The 18,065-nt window shown below is 40.9% G+C and overlaps 1 protein-coding gene across 1 annotated transcript in view; it reads left to right on the top strand.

Moving 5' to 3' along the window:
- Positions 1–18,065, top strand: part of LOC124150005 (tyrosine-protein kinase receptor torso-like) — a 534,068-nt gene that overhangs the window by 177,291 nt on the left and 338,712 nt on the right. Inside the window, exon 5 of the mRNA XM_046521879.2 lies at positions 15,370–15,448. Within this exon, the coding sequence (XP_046377835.1) occupies positions 15,370–15,448 (79 nt within the window). The remainder of the gene's footprint in view (positions 1–15,369; positions 15,449–18,065) is intronic.

The following is an 18,065-nucleotide window of genomic DNA, read 5'->3' as shown; positions in this document are numbered from 1 at the left end:
TTCGCGGATGATGGAGCCCTCTGGATCTGCACTAAAAGCATTAAAATGGACCAAAACTACAAAAATCTCTAAATAAAATACAAAAATGGGCTGACAAATGGGGCTTCTCCCTAAACTCAGAAAAAACCACAGGAATAGTATATAAACACAAAAATATGCAACCCGCCTCCCCAAACCTCCAACTAAACAACAAACCAATCAAATTTCATAAACAAACTAAATTCTTAGGATTAATCTTCGATGAACATCTCACCTGGGATGCTCACATTAAAATCCTAGTAACCAGATGCAGCAAAGACCTAAACACATTAAGATGCCTAACCGGCTCCAACTGGGAGGGCCTCTAAAAATGCCCTCTTCTCACTCTATATATCACTAATTAGATCCAAACTAGACTATGGCAGTGCCATTTACGACACCCTAAACAACTCTCTCATTAAACAACTAGACTCAATCCAGTATCAGGCCCTAAAACTAATCACACGAACTCAATATGGCACCTCCTCCACCTCACTCCAGGCCTTAACAGAAGAAATGCCACTTAGGGAACAACTTATCCTAAACTTCTGGGCCGCGTCCCAATCAAACTCTCTAATTGAAAACTTAATAAAAAGCAATATTAAACCAAGCCCCAAATTAAAAAAAATCAGACCTCAGTTCTCGCTACCTCTAAACAAAGATCTGAGGACATCCCATTAGGGGTCACGTTAGAACGACCTTTCAGTCTGACAGTTTGAATGTGATTTTAAATCATGCAACCTCGAAAACTTTAACTGCGAATGATAGTTACGGGTTTAACGACTGAATCCATACAATCTACACCATCTATTAGCCATTCCAGAATGTTCTTTTGTTCAGGTTTCAAATTTGTAATCGAAAATATGTCAAAATATGTTTCGAAGCGTAGTCGCCAATTTGAAATTAGTGCCGTAAAGCACGAGATAGCTGCCTTCTGATTGGTCATTCAATTTGTCGGTCAAAGTTCGCGCAAGGTCGGTCTGACGTGACCCGTACTGGGATGTTCTCAGATCTTTGTTTAGCGGTAGCCAGAACTAAGATCTGATTTTAATGAGATTGAACCAAGCCCTAGCCCGGAAAAATCCACTACTTACTCCAATTTCCCAAAGAATAACCAATTACCTAAATGAACACAAAATAAATAATCTTAAACAAAACAATAAATCATCCAATATCTTCATTCCAAAACTTGAAATACCAAAATTAGACACAACACTAGCTCATACACTAAATAAACAGACCGATCCTAACATCGATAAAACCACCACACTAGCATACATACACGAAAATTGGCCAAATTGGTGTCACATATACACAGACGGATCCTCAGATCCGATCTCAAAACACACAGGTTTCGGAGTCCACATCGCACAACCAACCAAAAACAAACAATCTTACCGACTCCCAAACAACCAATCCATATTCACGGCCGAACTCATTGGCATGGCCTCAGCACTACACAATCAGCAAACTAAAAAACACCAAAAAATCCTCATCCTAATTGACTCCCTCAGTGGACTACAAGCCCTCAAAAATAAAAACACTAAAAAACACCCCAAACTAATAAATCAAATACTCAAAAGCTCAAACAACTTAACTAAGGCTGGTAAACAAATAGAGTTCATTTGGATCCCCACCCACGTAGGAATCTTTGGAAATGAAAATGCAGATAAAGCAGCAAAATTATCCCTTAAACTCCCAGAAATAAGCTTACACTTAAACTTACCCAGCTCAAAATCAGAAATCAAAAGTGTCACTAAACAAAAAATCAACAAAAAATGGCAAAATATATACCAAAACTCAAATAGCCAAATCAGGAAAGTACTAAAAAAAACTAAACCAAAAATACTACACCCATCCAAAAAAAATCGACAGAATAATTACTAATCTACAAACAGGCCACACCAAACTAAATAATCTCCGTAAAATAGTTAATCTACACACAACAGGAAACTGCCCACATTGCAAACAACAAGAAACACCAGAACAGTACTCATTCACTGCACGCACTACCAAACACACTGAACAACACTACAGACCACCCTAAATCTTAAAACCGCACTTACACTAGAATCAATCCTAAATCGACAATTTCTTTTAGAAAAATTCAAAGCCTTAGGCATATACCTAATTATAACAGGACTAATTAGTCGCATTTAAACCCCAAATAAAAGATTAAAACCAAAACTACCTAATCGAACAACCACCCAACACACACAGCTCCCTTAGTTCGTCCTCCCCCCACTCTTGGCATTCATTCCAAATCTCAAAATTTCAAAATTACTATATAAGCAACCCCTAAAACCTCCTCCTGGGTTGCACAAACACACTGTTCCCCTTTTCGGAAACACATTAAATGGCCTGGCCGGGCCTGTGTGCGACATACGCTTGCAGTTGGAAAGCGCACGTTAAATCTCCAATATAAGTAAGTAAGTAAGAGGAGGGAGTGTCGCATTTTGGGCTGGGGTCAGCGGTCGCATTCTTTTGGAGACGCATTAATTTCACGATTTACAGTATTTCGTGCAAGATTACTATTGTTAGTGACATAAATGAAAATATGTTATCATCTAGGAGTTAAATGTAAATGAATTACTAAATAGGAAAAATCTACACAATATCATAACTGAGCCTACCGGAATTACTGACTATCCAGTAGTTTATTGGATCCTATTATTATCAGTGAAGATATAAACATCATCGACAGAGGTGTAATTGATTTTGATAGTAAAATTAGCGACCATAGGGCAATTTACATTGAAATAGACACTAACTTGCAAACAAAATTAGCATATAAAACAGAAATTTCATGTTTTAAAAACGGTGACCATGATAAACTAAATTTACTCATTGAAAACACTTGCTGGAATGAATTATTTAGTCAAAATTCAAATGTTGATGAAGCATGTAGTCTGTTCTATAAATATTTGAATAAATATGTTAAAATATGCATTCCAACCAAAATAGTAACCATTCGTCCAAAGGACAAACCTTGGTATGATTTCAGTTAAGAGTAGAATTCCAGGAAAAGAGAAAAATTAAAAAAGAAGCCTACAAAAAGTAATAAGGAAAACGACATTCGGGCCTATAAAAATCAGAGGAACAAAGTAAATAACATGAAACTTCACACTAAAGGACATTTTTATTCAAACCTCGATGAATTGCTATCAGATTTACATGCAGAAAACAAACAACTGGAAAGTTTTAGGTTATATGTTGTGGAAAAACAATGGCTCAGCTAACATCATAGCCGCTCTTAAACAGTCTGATACGGACGAACACCCGGCAATTTTTACTGATATTGAAAAGGCAGAGAAACTGAATAAATATTTTCAATCTATATCTAATGTCCATGACACAAGAACAACTATGCCCGACTTCACATTTCGTACAGAGACAGAGATGAACAACATAGTCTTATCTGAAAAAAGAAATTGAAGACATTATACAATGTTTGCCTCTGAACAAAGCCTCCAGACTAGACAAAATTTGTCATAAATTATTAAAGAAAACTGTATATTCTATTAGCTAAGCATTATGTTTACTGTTCAATATGTCACTACAATCAAGTATATTTCCCCCAGTGTGGGAAAAAAGCAAACGTAATGCCATTATTTAAGAAAGGTAATCACACTATCATTTCTAATTATAGGCTGATATCACTCATTAGCTGTATAGGAAAATTGTTTGAGAGAGTTGTGTTCAAGCATTTATATATTTACTTTCATGAGAACAAATTGTTGTACAAGTACCAATCTGGGTTTCAGGCTGGTCACTCAACTGTCCATCAACTAATAGAACTTTATCATCAAATTTGTACAGCGTTAGATAACAAAGAAAACTATTGTATCGTATTCTGTGATGTATCAAAAGCCTTTGATCATGTATGGCACAGTGGGCTTGTGTATGAATTAGAGAGGTATGGTATAAAAGGCCAATTGTTACAATGGCTTACCAGTTACATAAGCAATCATAGCCAAAGTGTATTTGTCAATGGGGAAATATCCAAACCAAGATACATGAAGGCTGGCGTGCCACAGGGGTCCATGCTCATGGTCCTTTACTCTTTATTGTTTATGTAAATGACATTACTGATAAATTACTGTATGACAAGACTGTTTGCCGACGATACATCGATTGGCATGTCATATCCAGTGATAACAGTGTACTGGAACGTTCCTTAAGCACAAATTTAGCAATCTTAAGTGAATGGGCGAAACTTTGGCTAATAACTTACAATCCTGAAAAGACTAAATCTGTTTTATTCTCTCGCAAAGACAACATTGGAGGTCTAAAACTATATTTCAAAGGAAAAGAAATCAGCTCTGTAAATAGTCATAAGCACTTGGGTGTTATACTTGGAGCCAGTGGCAAATGGTCTTGTCATATAGATACCATAATAAAAACAACTTCCAAGATGATTTACTCGATGAGAAAACTCAAACATCTACTTCACAGAAATACTATTAACAATATATATACGCATGTGAGGTATGGGATGGTTGCACCGAAGGACAAAGTGAGAAATTAGAACAATTACAATTAGAAGCTGCACGCATTGTAACTGGTCTACCTAAATATGCCCCAAGCATTCATTATATTACGAAACACGTTGGGAACCCTCAGTTGAGCGTAGAAAGAAACGTAAATTTTGTCTTTTCTTCGAAATTAATCATAATATGGCCCCTTACTATCTAACAGATATTCTACTAAAAAACATTTGTTGCAAAAAACTCATACAGTCTCAGAAATTCTGAAAACATCAGTGTTCCTCTCACAAGACAAAGACATTCGTGTGAATCCTTTTACCAATCATCTATCCGATTGTGGAACTCTATTCCGTTATCAGATCTAAATTCTACGATTTCTTGTTTTTAAAATTCTTTACAAAAGCACCGCCCCACGTCACCTGGGTACTTTGCATATGGAAAAAGAAAATATGATATCTTACACACAAAACTGTGATACATGTGCAGTCAATTGAATTATGATTTATATAAAATTGGTATAAAAGATCACCGGACTGTACATGTTCAAATACATGTGAAAATGCATATCATTATCTCATGGAATGTACATTGTTTAGACATCAGCGTGAAATTATGTTTAACAGCCTTAAAAATATTGTTCATAACATACCTGTTGATGTACACCTACTGTTATATGGCAATGCAGATCACGTTACAGAAAATGAAGATATAATATATATATATTTAAGGCAGTACAACATTTATATACATGTATGAACAACTAAAAGATTTGTGTAAAGAACTGTTCATTCAACAATGGATCTCTCCCCTTCAAACTCTATCTCTCTCATTTTATGACTCTTCTATAGTGTTGTATGCATATAAATGGAATTTTAAATTGTGAAATTTTGTAAATACTAGGGAGAGGACAATTTAAGTTGATAGAACTTGTCCCCAAATGCCGTTCACTCCTTGTGAATAAATATGTTTAAATCAATCCTAATTGTTAATCCCCATTGCTTTGTACAATGTCCTGTCATAAGAACTATACATCCAATAAGAACTACAGTTTTAAACAACAAAAGTCTTGTGGTCAGGGCTGTAGGTGCTAATTACATGTACCTTTATGTTAATGGACTGGACGCTTTTTACTTTCATAAGAACTACATGATACTTGATGTCTGATTATGCGCCTTATTCTACTTCTTGATATAAGATAACATAACAGTCATACATATAATTTAACGAAGTCAAAGTCATCCATATCTTCATTAATGTTGTCATATATGCTCTCCATAAACAACTAGGTCATCAAGTCAAACACGTTTAGCATAGTAGCTCACGGCATCCAGGTTCTGCAAAGTAGTTTTTCTTGTCTTTGAAGTTGAATTTTCAGTTTTTCAAGACTGCTCATTCTCTCTATAGACTTGCTTTCTCAGGGGTGGGGCAACCCTGAAATCAATCTGACTCAACTTGGCATGGTCACACTTCTCAATGGAACTGATGATGTCATAAATTGGGTGATTATAAGGCAAGGATTTGTTGAGTTGGGAATGGAATCCTTCTAAGTTGTTGTTTGTTCATGGCCCAGTGGTCAGGTAGTGGTTCCATCGACTGATAGGGAAGAACCATAGTCAACTGATGTTGCCACATCATAGTCATTTAACTCCTCACTGTGTGGCACACCTCAGGAGTCACTTACATGGCTTCTATCCATGTGTCCTGCACCAGGTTGACAGGGAGGAGAGGACATCCAGCTGCACTCTGAATCAAGTCTTGGGGGTATAGTAATGTAAGGCCAAGAGTTTGAGTCTTTCTCAATATACTGTAAATCTTGAAATTAACGCGAGTGTGAATTAAAAGAGTAAAATGCGAGTGGTCTTTGCTCGCATTAATTAACTTAGCAATTATGTCTCCAAAATGACTATCAACAATAAGATGGAAATACCAACATGAATATTAAAACAAACACGGTTTATTGAGCAGCAACAAGTATATTACAATGTCATTCGAAGAAAAGGAATTACACAATAGGCATCCAGTGAGTTACACTTCTGGGGTCAAGAATTCTACCCACTTGTGTCAACTAGGCATCATTGACCACTCCAGCAGTCCAGACAGATGCCACCCACGCAACACCTCATCAAAGGCTGACATGACCCGACGGGCACCAATAGGCTTCATCGCACTCCTCAGATATACAGTCTTTGTCTTGTCATCTGCCTTCAAGTTTGTTGACACCTTCTCCTCATACCAATGCAAATTGTTTATGCGCTAGATAAAGGCAAATTATTTATGCACCAGGGAAGTGCAAATTGTTTTTGCTTCAGGGAAGTGCCAGAACTTGCTGTGCAACCAACAGTGGAACCAGTTAAAAGAGACAAATTCTCAGTGCTACATCTTCCATGACTCAGTGATACGAGATTGCTGACTGGTTGTTATGCCTGTCCCGTTACTCCATAACAAGTAATTTTTAGTGGTTTTTACTCATTCCTTTTGAGCGCTATGCATGTGCACTCTTCTGCGTGGAGTTAACTTTTCTTGTGTTCACGTGCAAAATGGTCTCCGAGCAGGCCATGTCTAAACCGCCAGATCCCCCCCTCCAGGGGTGAGACTGAACAGTAAATGGACTCATATAGCATATTGTGGAACCTTTAACATCCTGTCGTAATACTACGGGCTAAGGACAACGTTCAATGTCGCAGAGATACGGACACCGGTCAATGCCTATACAGTATACTAAATTGAAAGTTATGCTCGCTATACCAAGCTCTGTCACGTGAGATTTATGGAACTCCACACTGCCCATACTTAACAAGAATTAAAGATCACGAAACTACTGTGCCTAATCAAAACAAAGCTAACGATGCAAGCAATGGGGTGTCCAAAAACCCAGCATTTGTTGATACCTCTTTCCAGCCATTAAATGCTAATACGCCATCCTCCCACACAATTTCAGAGCTTTCTCGATTTTTATTGAAGAAAGACCTCCTTCTGTCCTGGCTCTGGTACTAAAACGATCGACCTGAAGCTTACGACATTTGGAAGGCAGGATTCATCAGCGTTATGGATGAGATGCAAGTGTCTCCTATTGAGGAACTAGACTTACTGTCAAATGGCTTGGGCCTGAGTCAGATAAACATGCCCTCAGCCTAAGAGCTGCGAATGTTCACGATCCTCGGAGAGGGCTAGACCGTGTGTGGGAGAGGTTGGACAAAAGGTATGGCTCTCCTGAATTTCTTGAATCTGCATTAAAGACTAGACTAGCCAACTTTCCCAGAACCACCAGCAAAGACAAAAAGAAGTTGTACACATTGTCTTATCTACTCTCTGAAATTGAAGCGGTCAAACAAAATGTGAAATACAAGCCACTCCTGTCCTATCTGGACACCTCTTCAGGCATAATACCTATTGTTAGCAAGTTGACTTAGGCCTCAAAGAAAAATGGACAAACCAAGCCTTCAAATACAAGGAGCGTCAAGGAGTTCCATTCCATCCATTTTCAATTTTTGTGGACTTTGTGAGAGAAGTCAGTAAGGTCAAGAATGACCCCAGTTTCGCCTATGAGAATGGTAACAGTTTCCCTCCCAGGAGAGAAAAACCCTTTGAGATGGAGCAGCATTCCAGAACAACAGTATCGTCTGTTACGTCTGAAGTGTTACGAGAAACAAAATCTGATGAAACTAAATCCGACTTGCGATGCCCATTGCATCATACCAGACACACTCTCAACCAGTGCAAAGGTTTCAGGGAAAAATTGTACGAGGAGCGAAAAGAATTCCTAAGAAACAATCGCATATGTTATCGATGTTGTGCTTCTACCAGCCACATTGCGAAAATGTGCAAAGATTCTTTGAAGTGTTTGGAGTGCAGTAGCTAGAACAAATGCAACTGCACTTCATGTAAGAAGTGAACTCGAGATGGCTCGAAACAGATTACCCATGGTGGATGACGGTGGGGAGAAAGTGACTTCAAACCAGGGTGTGAAGCATGATCCAGTCACAACAAAATGCACCCAAATTTGTGGTGAAACTTTTAGGGGCAAATCCTGTGCCAAGACTGTCCTAGTAAAGGTATACCCTAAGGGACAACAGGAACTAGCTGTGAAAATGTACGCTATGCTAGACGACCAGAGTAACGTCTCCCTAGCCCGTTCTAACTTTTTCGATCTCTTTGATGCAGGAGCTGACAATGTTCATTATACTCTCTCATCATGTGCCGGCACAGTAGAAACCTTTGGCAGGAGAGCAATGGGTTTTGTGGTTGAATCACTTGATTCTAGTGCCAGATCTCCCTAGCCTGATTGAATGTAATCAAATTCCCAGCCACAGTGAGGAAATACCTACACCTGAAGTGGCGAGACATCATTCCCACCTCATAGACATCGCTGGACATATCCCTCCCGTTGAGGACTCTGCCCACATCCTCCTGTTGATTGGAAGAGATATTGTACAAGCGCACCATGTGTTTCATCAACGCATTGGGATGGGAAATGCCCCCTACACAGAGAAGTTGTGATTAGGTTGGGTCGTAGTAGGAGAGACCTGTCTCGGAAAAGTGCACCAGCCTGACTAACTGTGAACGAGACCAATATCTTAACAAATGGCCGAGCTTCAATCTTCAACCCATGCCCAAATAAGTTCGACATAAGCAGTCATATTTTGGGAAGATGAGCAAAGTGAGAGATCAATATTCGAAGTGACAAAGGATGATGAAAAGCCAGGATCTTCCATCGAAGACAGAGAATTTATGCAAATCATGGATAATGAGATGTTCAAGGGCACCGAGGGAAACTGGGTGGCGCCTCTTCCATTTAGGTCTCCAAGACCAAGCCTGCCAAACCATAAGCCGCATGTGGTAAAGAGAGCTAAGACCTTAGATGGCAGTCTTCGCAGAGACCCAATTAAGAGACAGCACATGGTTGACTTTATGCAAAAGGTCATAGACAGCCAACATGCAGAACTTGCTCCTCCTCTCAAGAACACTGAAGAATGCTGGTACCTGCCCCTCTTTGGAGTGTACCATCCGAAGAAACCTAACCAAATACGTGTTGTATTTGATTCTTCTGCTCAATATGAAGGCATGTCCCTCAATTGCGTGCTCCTCCAGGGACCTGACCTAACAAATAGCCTTGTTGGGATTCTCCTTCATTTCCAAGGAGAACCTATAGCCATCATGGGGGATGTACAACAGATGTTTCTTTGTTCCATGTCTGTGAAGATCATCGGAACTACCTTCGGTTCCTATGGTACAGGGAAAACGACCCAAATAATGAACTAGTTGATTACAGGATGAAAGTGCATCTCTTTGGCAACAGTCTGTCACCAGCCGTAGCTACATATGGACTTTGGAAAACTGCCGAAGCAGGGAAGGAAATCTATGGAGAAGACGTTCGCGACTTTGTTCAGAACAATTTCTATGTCGACGATGGACTTGTATCCCTACCGACAACTCACCAGGCTATTGATCTCATGACAAGGACACAACATGCCCTACATGCATGTGGAAATCTGTGTCTCCACAAGATCGCTTCAAACAACTCAAGTGTGTTTGAGGCCTTTCCTGAAGATGATCGGGCTAAAGACTTAAGTTTTGAACTGGATTCACTTCCTCTTCAGGGGACCCTAGGAATGGCATGGGACATTAACTCCGACACATTCATATTCAAAGTGACACATGAAGGAGTATTGTCCATGTTAAATAGCTTGTTCGACCCTTTGGGATTTGCTGCTGCAGTGATCATCAAAGGGAAGATTCTCCTCAGAGACCTGATTTCCACCAAAGTTGATTGGGATGAATCCCTACCCCGAGAAAGTCAACATGATTGGGAGCATTGGAGGGACTCTTTAACCCGTCTTGAAGACCTCCAGATTCCTCTCACCTTTGTTCCTCACTCGCTCAAGTCTAGGATTAGGAAAGAAGTGCATGTTTATACAGATGCCTCAGAGAAGGCAATTGCTGCAGTGGCATACCTGCGGACCACAAGCACGGGGATGGACACTCATGTCGGGTTCATCTTAGGAAAGGCCAAAGTTGCCCCATCTCATGGTCATACCACTCCACGTCAAGAGTTGTGCACTGCAGTACTTGGAGTCAATGTTGCTTCTCTTGTTTGCAAAAGTTTGGACATACAGACAGACACAGTTTGCTACCATACAGATAGTCGTATCGTCCTTGGATACATACGCACCCAAACCAAACGATTCTCAGTTTACGTCAGCAACAGAGTATCTCACATTAGGAAACTGTCGAGACCGGAACAATGGAACTATGTTCCCACCGAAACTAACCCTGCAGACCAAGGGACAAGATAGGTTCCTGCTTACTTATTGGGAGAGAGCACTTGTATTAAAGGCCCTTCACAGCTCGTTAAGGGTCAGCAACTTGAAGAAAAAGTCTCCCACCAGTCTATCCCAGGAAAGGATCCAGAGCTTGTATCAGATGTAAATGTCCTCACCACTCGAGCTGCAGAGGGTGGTCACTCACTTGAATCTCATAGGTTCGCATGATTCTCAAGCTGGAACAGACTCATCAAGACTATGGCTTGTCTTAGGCAGCTGGCACTTCACCTTCAAAGAAGTGAACACAGTACCCAAGATTCATGTGTTGGAATCGTAGCCCGAAAGTCTTGTGCAAGAGCTCAGTGTTTCGTTATTCAGCAGATTCAATTTGAAGTGTATAAAAAAGAGATCAATTGTCTCAAGTCCAAGACTGCATTGCCTAAGGACAGTCATATACTAAGACTTTCTCCTGTTCTTGACAAAGATGGCATGCTCAGGATGGGAGGTCGTCCGCAATATGCAGATATTGTCGCAAACCAGAAAACTCCTCTCATTCTACTGGGAAAGCATCATGCTACTACTCTACTTGTTCGTCACTTTCATGAAAATGTGAGACACCAGGGTCGTCATCTAACAGAAGGTGTATTCAGATCAGGTGGGTTTTGGATAGCTGGTGGAAAGCGTGTGATAAACTCTCTTATTCACAAGTGCATCAAATGTCGTAAACTTAGGGGTAAAGGTGAATATCAAAAGATGTCAGATCTGCCACCTGATCACTTGACTCCCAGCCCTCCTTTTACCTGTGTCGGTGTGCACACCTTTGGACTATTGTGTCAAGGAAAACAAGAGGCCGACAGGCACACAACAAAAGATGGGCTATAATGTTTTTGTGTCTTGTGACAAGAGCTATCCACATCGAGGTAATCGAGAATATGGGCTCATCTGCCTTTATCAATGCTCTCAGGCGTTTTATGAGCTTTAGGGGCAATGTAAAACAATTCAGATCAGACCATGGTACAAACTTCATCGTGCGACTGATATCTTGAAGTGGATGCATTGAATGTTGAGGACCAAAGTTTTCAGGGATTTCTCAGTGATAGTCGAACAGAGTGGATCTTCAACACCCCATATTCCTCACAAATGGGAGGAGTATGGGAGCACATGATTGGGCTGACACGGCGGATTTTGGACTCCATGTTAGATGATATGACGCAGAAGGAACTAACACATGAGGTTTTGACCATGTTCATAGCTGAGGTGTGTGCAATCATCTACGTGGGTCCTATTGTACCCGTTTCTTCTGACCCTAATGATCCCTTTATTCTTACACCTGCCACCCTTTTTACTCAGAAAACTGATCATGTCACAGACTCTATGGAGACAATGGATATTAAGGACATGTACAGAGCTAAGTGGAAGAGGGTGCAAGTGCTGTCTGACACATTTTGGCATCGCTGGAAACATGATTATCTTCACACCATGCAACCAAGAAGGAAATGGACGGAGGATAGGCCAAACATTTGTGCTGGAGATTTTGTTCTTCTGAGAGAAAAGAACATTGCCAGGAATGAGTGGCCTGTAGGACTGGTAGAACGATGTATTCCAAGCTTGGACAACAAAGTGAGAAAAGCTATTGTGCGTGTGGTGCAACAAAGCAAAGTATCAACTTACACTCGTCCCATATCTGAGATGGTGGTCTTGTTGCCGTCAGAGGATAGGATCATGTGAAAAATGATATGTGACATTAACTGTTGCTTAGTGGACGTAGTGCTAGTTATCTCAATGATATTATCATTGACAACCCCGGGAACATTTGTTAACATTTTGTATAAGCATCATTTCAGTTAATGTGTTTGGTATTTCTATTGACTTTTCACAATGTCATTAGTAGTGACATCTAAGTTTAGATATCAGACAGGGAGTAACAAGTTATTTTTATTCACTCACTCCTTTTTAGCGGTATGCATGTGCACTCTTCTGTGTGGAGTTATCTTTTCTTGTGTTCATGTGCAAAATGGTCTCCGAGCAGGCCATGTGTTTGGATTCTCACCCGGTTTCGTTAGGTGATAAACCTCGCAAGCCGTAGGCAATCATAGTGTGAGTAATGTCATTACTGTACTACCATTATGCATATGCTCTTGTCAAATCTGACTTCTCATTCACTGTTGTGTATTATCTTAATGATGTTCGGTAATCTATGTATAGACTCTCACATCTCGACATTCCCTTTCACATGCATACGCAATATAGAATATTGACATTGTAGTTATTGGCTGTTTTGTTTGTTTCAGCCATTTACCCTGTACAAGAGTCGAGAACACGAAATACAACCAAAGTTATGCCAGTAACTCGAGTTTATCGTTTCTTGAGGCTCCCGACCCGTGGTTATCTAAACCGCCAGATCCCCTCCAGGGGGGAGATGGAACAATGCCTAAACATAATTCCATATGGAATCGTTATGAAAACTTCACACTTCGATCTTAGGTCACCGTAACACGTCTTGTGACTGTTCACACAAATTACTGCACAGATTTTATCTCATCCAACTAGTTACAATATAGTTACAGATGACCTTCCTCGGAGCGGTCATCCTAGGGTCACCACACCTCGACAAGATCGGCAGATTACCCGTCAACACCAGCGACATCCGTTCCTAACTGCAAGTGAAAGTCCTCGACAGACCATAGAAACACATAATCGACACATTAGCAGGGACACTCAACCTCAGATGTCGCCGGCCAGCACGTTGTCCTGTTCTCCAACCACGCCATCAACAAGCACGACTTCTGTGGGCACAGGGTCATCACAATTGGCGTCATCGTGAGTGGAGGCATGTCATCTTCTCTGATGAAAGTCGCTTTTGTGTCTACCATGCAGACAGAAGAGTCAGAATTTGGCGGCGTCGAGGTGATCGTTTTGCTGACAGAAACATTGTGGAAAGGGATCCATGGGGTGGACCTAGCGTGATGATATGGGCAGGGATTGGACTTAATGCGAGACTTGGACCCATGTGCTTTCTGAATGTTGGTCAAGGTCGGGGACTTGGCGTCACTGCTCAGCGGTATATTGACCAAGTGATCAGGTCCACATTGTTCCATTTTTTGCACAACATCAACAACACATTTTCCAGCAGGACAACGCTCGTCCCCATGTTGCCAGAGCTACCATGGCCTTTCTGCAACAACACAACATCCGTGTTCTACCGTGGCCAGCCCTCAGCCCTGATCTGAACCCCATCGAACACAGTTTTAGTGGAATCCTATGTCTACTGGACAATTGTTTTCTCAACATGCTCAATATGGATAGTAACTGATGTGATGTAGATATTTTGCTGGGGATTTTGACAATTCTACAAGTCATGACTGCGGAAGAATTCAGTTAACTCACATACGAGGGTAATGAACTCAGTATGGTCATCTGATATTTTTTTGCCATCATTGCTGAAGTATCTCATTTGGTGGACAAGTTTCTTGAAGTGCTTTTCATTTGTTTCCAAGCTCTTCTTATCCCTAGCCTCAAGTTTTGTGGACACAGACGGCCCACAGACCATGGTGGCTTACATCCAGAGACCTGGGGGAACGAGGTCGATTGATTTTGTGAGCGAGACATTACATTTGTTTGCCTGGATAGACTCAACCAGCTGCAGATTGAGACAGAACTAACAAAGAGAACTCACCGTACTGTTCAGCCACAAAGAGGGAGTGAGGAGCATGGGATGTGAAGATCAGATCAGTCTCACTATTGACAGGTAATGTGTCACTGTCCGTGAGAGGAGTAAGACGGCTGTTGGGTCAGCCCAGGATTGCCTACTCACACCTGGTGTGGACTTCATTGTCAGTTGGGTAGGAGTTAGAACTGGACTGGGCAGGTCCATTCATGACATTTTACCAACCACTGGAATGGGACCCAGTCTTGTGTTTACCCCTAATCATAATCTACAGGGCATGAGCATGAGTCATGGTAGTCATCTTATTTTGAGAAGATTCTCGGTGACCTCCAAAGAATGTCATGGCCACCAGAAACTTAACTGTCAAAACATTGAATATTTAATTTATGATTCTTAAAACATTTTCATTGATAAATAACGTAAACACTTCCTTCTTACTTGCCACTTACAATTTGTCAAGGTCATATCAAATGTCATTCACACATTTATAGACTTACAAACAGTAATGCAGACTTTATGTAAATATGTGCTACGGTAACATTACAATGGTTTCAATTTGAAATTTTCTTGCATTTGGGCATGCATTTTCTCAAAACAGAAGTTAACTGTAATTGATCAGACAACTTCTTCTTTTCTCTAACCAGTGTACTGCAAAAGATAACATCTAGGATCAATAATGAATATAGATACATATTGCTGAGGCCATCTATCACCTAATTTGGTAAAGTGAAATGGTGGAAAACTTTTGGGGTATTCAGGAAAAGGCGGTGAGGGGAACGCTTCTGTTTTGCAGGATTTTCCTTTCTTGTTTTTGATATGAACTATCAAAAACAAACAGTATCCATAACCTGAGATTACACTTGAACATTGTGCTGTTATATTTGTTTATGGAATGACATTAATTTGAGCTTATGTTTTGACATGTGGATGTTTGTAGAAGACCAGTATCTGTGATTCCAGTTGTGAGTTCTTCTACCAAAAGCTAAAGGAAAGGAAAGGAAAGGAAAACATGATTGGTGAGTAGAGAAGTATTTTGCTTGTGCACATGTTTGTGTGATAATTACTAAAAATACAAAACCTCTATTACGTCAGTGCCAGAAATAATGTATTATTGCATCAAATTTTCAACAGATATCCTCTTCACTGTCAAGTGCCCATAACTAAACTGGGCGGCAAAAGAAAGTATACCGGAAGGTCGAGTTCCATGATTGACAAAAAAATAACAAAAAGAGGTTTTGTTGTGAATTATAATATAATCTAGGGAGGGGTAAAAAATGATTGATCAACCACAGTTTGAATGAAATTGTGCAATCACAGGTAATGTAAGCTCAAGATAAACAATGGTGGGGTAAGAAATTTCATTTTCAATAGTTGCCGGAAATGTCACCAAAATTGTCAGACACATTACAAGTTCATTGTCGACACAGTTGCCTTCAATAGCATGTATGACCTCCAGCTGCCTCAATGCATGCTGTGATATGCCGCCTCATCGATGACGTCAGTCTTCTGATGACATGGACTGGAATCTGTTGCCACTCGTCTATCAGGGCCTGCTACAATTCTTGTCTGTTGACTGGAGGCTGATGGCATGCTCTAATCTGTCTGTCAAGATGATCCCACAGATGTTCAATAGGATTCATATCGGGTGAGTGGGCAGGCCAGGGCAAAACGTCAACGTTCTGCTGGTTTAAAAAGTTCCAAGTCAGTCTTGCAGTATGGGGCCTGGCATTGTGGTGTTGAAACAATGTCCCCTGCTGTTGGTTTTGTAAGAACAGAAGCACAACTGGCTGCAACACTTGGTCACAAATACCGCCCCACACCATGACACCTCCCCCGCCGAATGGATGGACCTCTCGAATACACGCCTGAGCCAAACGTTCCCCTCTGCATTGATAAACTCGTTCTCTGCAGTCATTTCGAAACAAGTTAAACCGACTTTCATCAGTAAACAGCACTCGACGCCAATTTCTCACTTGCCAGCGTCAAACCTGCCTCGCCCATCGCAGTCTCAGGCGTCGATGTTGAGCAGTCAGTACCATTCCTCGGAAAGGACGATACGCTTGGATTCCAGCAGCACGAAGTCGTCGTAGTACTGTACGTTGGCTAATGGGATGTCCCAATACTGTTGCTGCCGTTGCCGTTGCCGTCGCTGTTACAAATCTGTTTCGTAGGTGAATGAGCCGTATCTGACCGTCTTCCAGTGGTGTTGTCACTCGGGGTCGTCCGGTTCTAGGCCTGTCCTGTGTCGTCCCTGTCTGCCTGTACCGTTGAATCAGCCTGGCTATTGTCAATGGTGTCCAACCAAACCTTCTGGCAATTTGGACCTGTATTGCCCCCATTTCGGCCATACTGATGGCTCTCTCTCTCTGCTCCTGTGACTGTCGTAGCATTTCTTTTGTTTGCTTTCATCACGTGTGGTTATACCCTGCAGACGAACGCATTTATACAGCTAACATGCACATGCAGTTTGTGCCATAGACTGGAAACCTGTTTCACCTTTTTTTGGCACCACACGGTGGCGTGTTCGGGTGAGGTGTTTTTAGGTACCTGTTCCTGGGCAGTCATATTCCCAATACCCACTTTCCACTAGTTATCGCTGTTTTTAGGAAAATTACAAATTGCCAACCTTTTCCCGCTTAGTTTAGTTGTGACACTAATAGTAACTTCCTTCCTTAGACTCTCAAGCATGCCAAAACTGGAAGTCCTCACTTCTTCTTGTGTGTGCCATCCCAGTGACCATCCCAACATTATGAGAAAGTTTTCTTGGCCAGTGGGACACATCACGGGAAGCATGTCACGTCATGGACGAATGCCTCAGAGTTGCAATGAGCAACACGACAACGAAGTGCACAGTGTATTACGTCATTACGTCATGCTAGCGATGTTATTATATGGGTTATTATCCCCCGCCACAAAGTGGAAGGGGGATATAGGAATGGGTGCTGTCCGGCCGTCACATTTCGTTTCCGGAGCAGATCTTGAAAACCGTACCATATTTCTTCACCAAACTTGGCACATAGATAGATCTAGTGGTGAACTAGTGCCTTTTGATAGTTTGGGATTTAAAAAAAAATTTTTTTTCGAGTTTCCATGGCAACGACTTTGATTTAGACTGAAAATAGCGGTAGTCCTCGTTTCCGGAGCAGATCTTGAAAATCGTACCATATTTCTTCACCAAACTGAGCACATAGATAGATCTAGTGGTGAACTAGTGACTTTTGATAGTTTGGGATTTAAAAAAAAATTATTTTTCGAGTTTCCATGGCAATGACTTTGATTTAGACTGAAAATACCGGTATTCCTCGTTTCTGGAGCAGATCTTGAAAACCGTACCATATTTCTTCACCAAACTTGGCACATAGATAGATCTAGTGGTGAACTAGTGCCTTTTGATAGTTTGGGATTTTAAAAAAAATTATTTTTCGAGTTTCCATGGCAACGACTTTGATTTAGACTGAAAATAGCGGTAGTCCTCGTTCCCGGAGCAGATCTTGAAAACCGTACCATATTTCTTCACCATATTTTGCACATTGATGGGTCTAGTGGTGAACTGGTGCCTTTTGGTAGTTTGGAAATTTTTTTTAAAGTTATTTTTCGAGTTTCCATGGCAACGACTTTGATCTAGACTGAAAA

This window comes from Haliotis rufescens, unplaced genomic scaffold (genome assembly GCF_023055435.1).
Source record: "Haliotis rufescens isolate VD_foot unplaced genomic scaffold, xgHalRufe1.0.p SCAF_12, whole genome shotgun sequence".
NCBI lineage: Eukaryota > Metazoa > Mollusca > Gastropoda > Lepetellida > Haliotidae > Haliotis > Haliotis rufescens.
The sequence above is the reverse complement of the archived record's forward strand: the minus strand, read 5'-3'. Positions and strand labels throughout refer to the sequence as shown.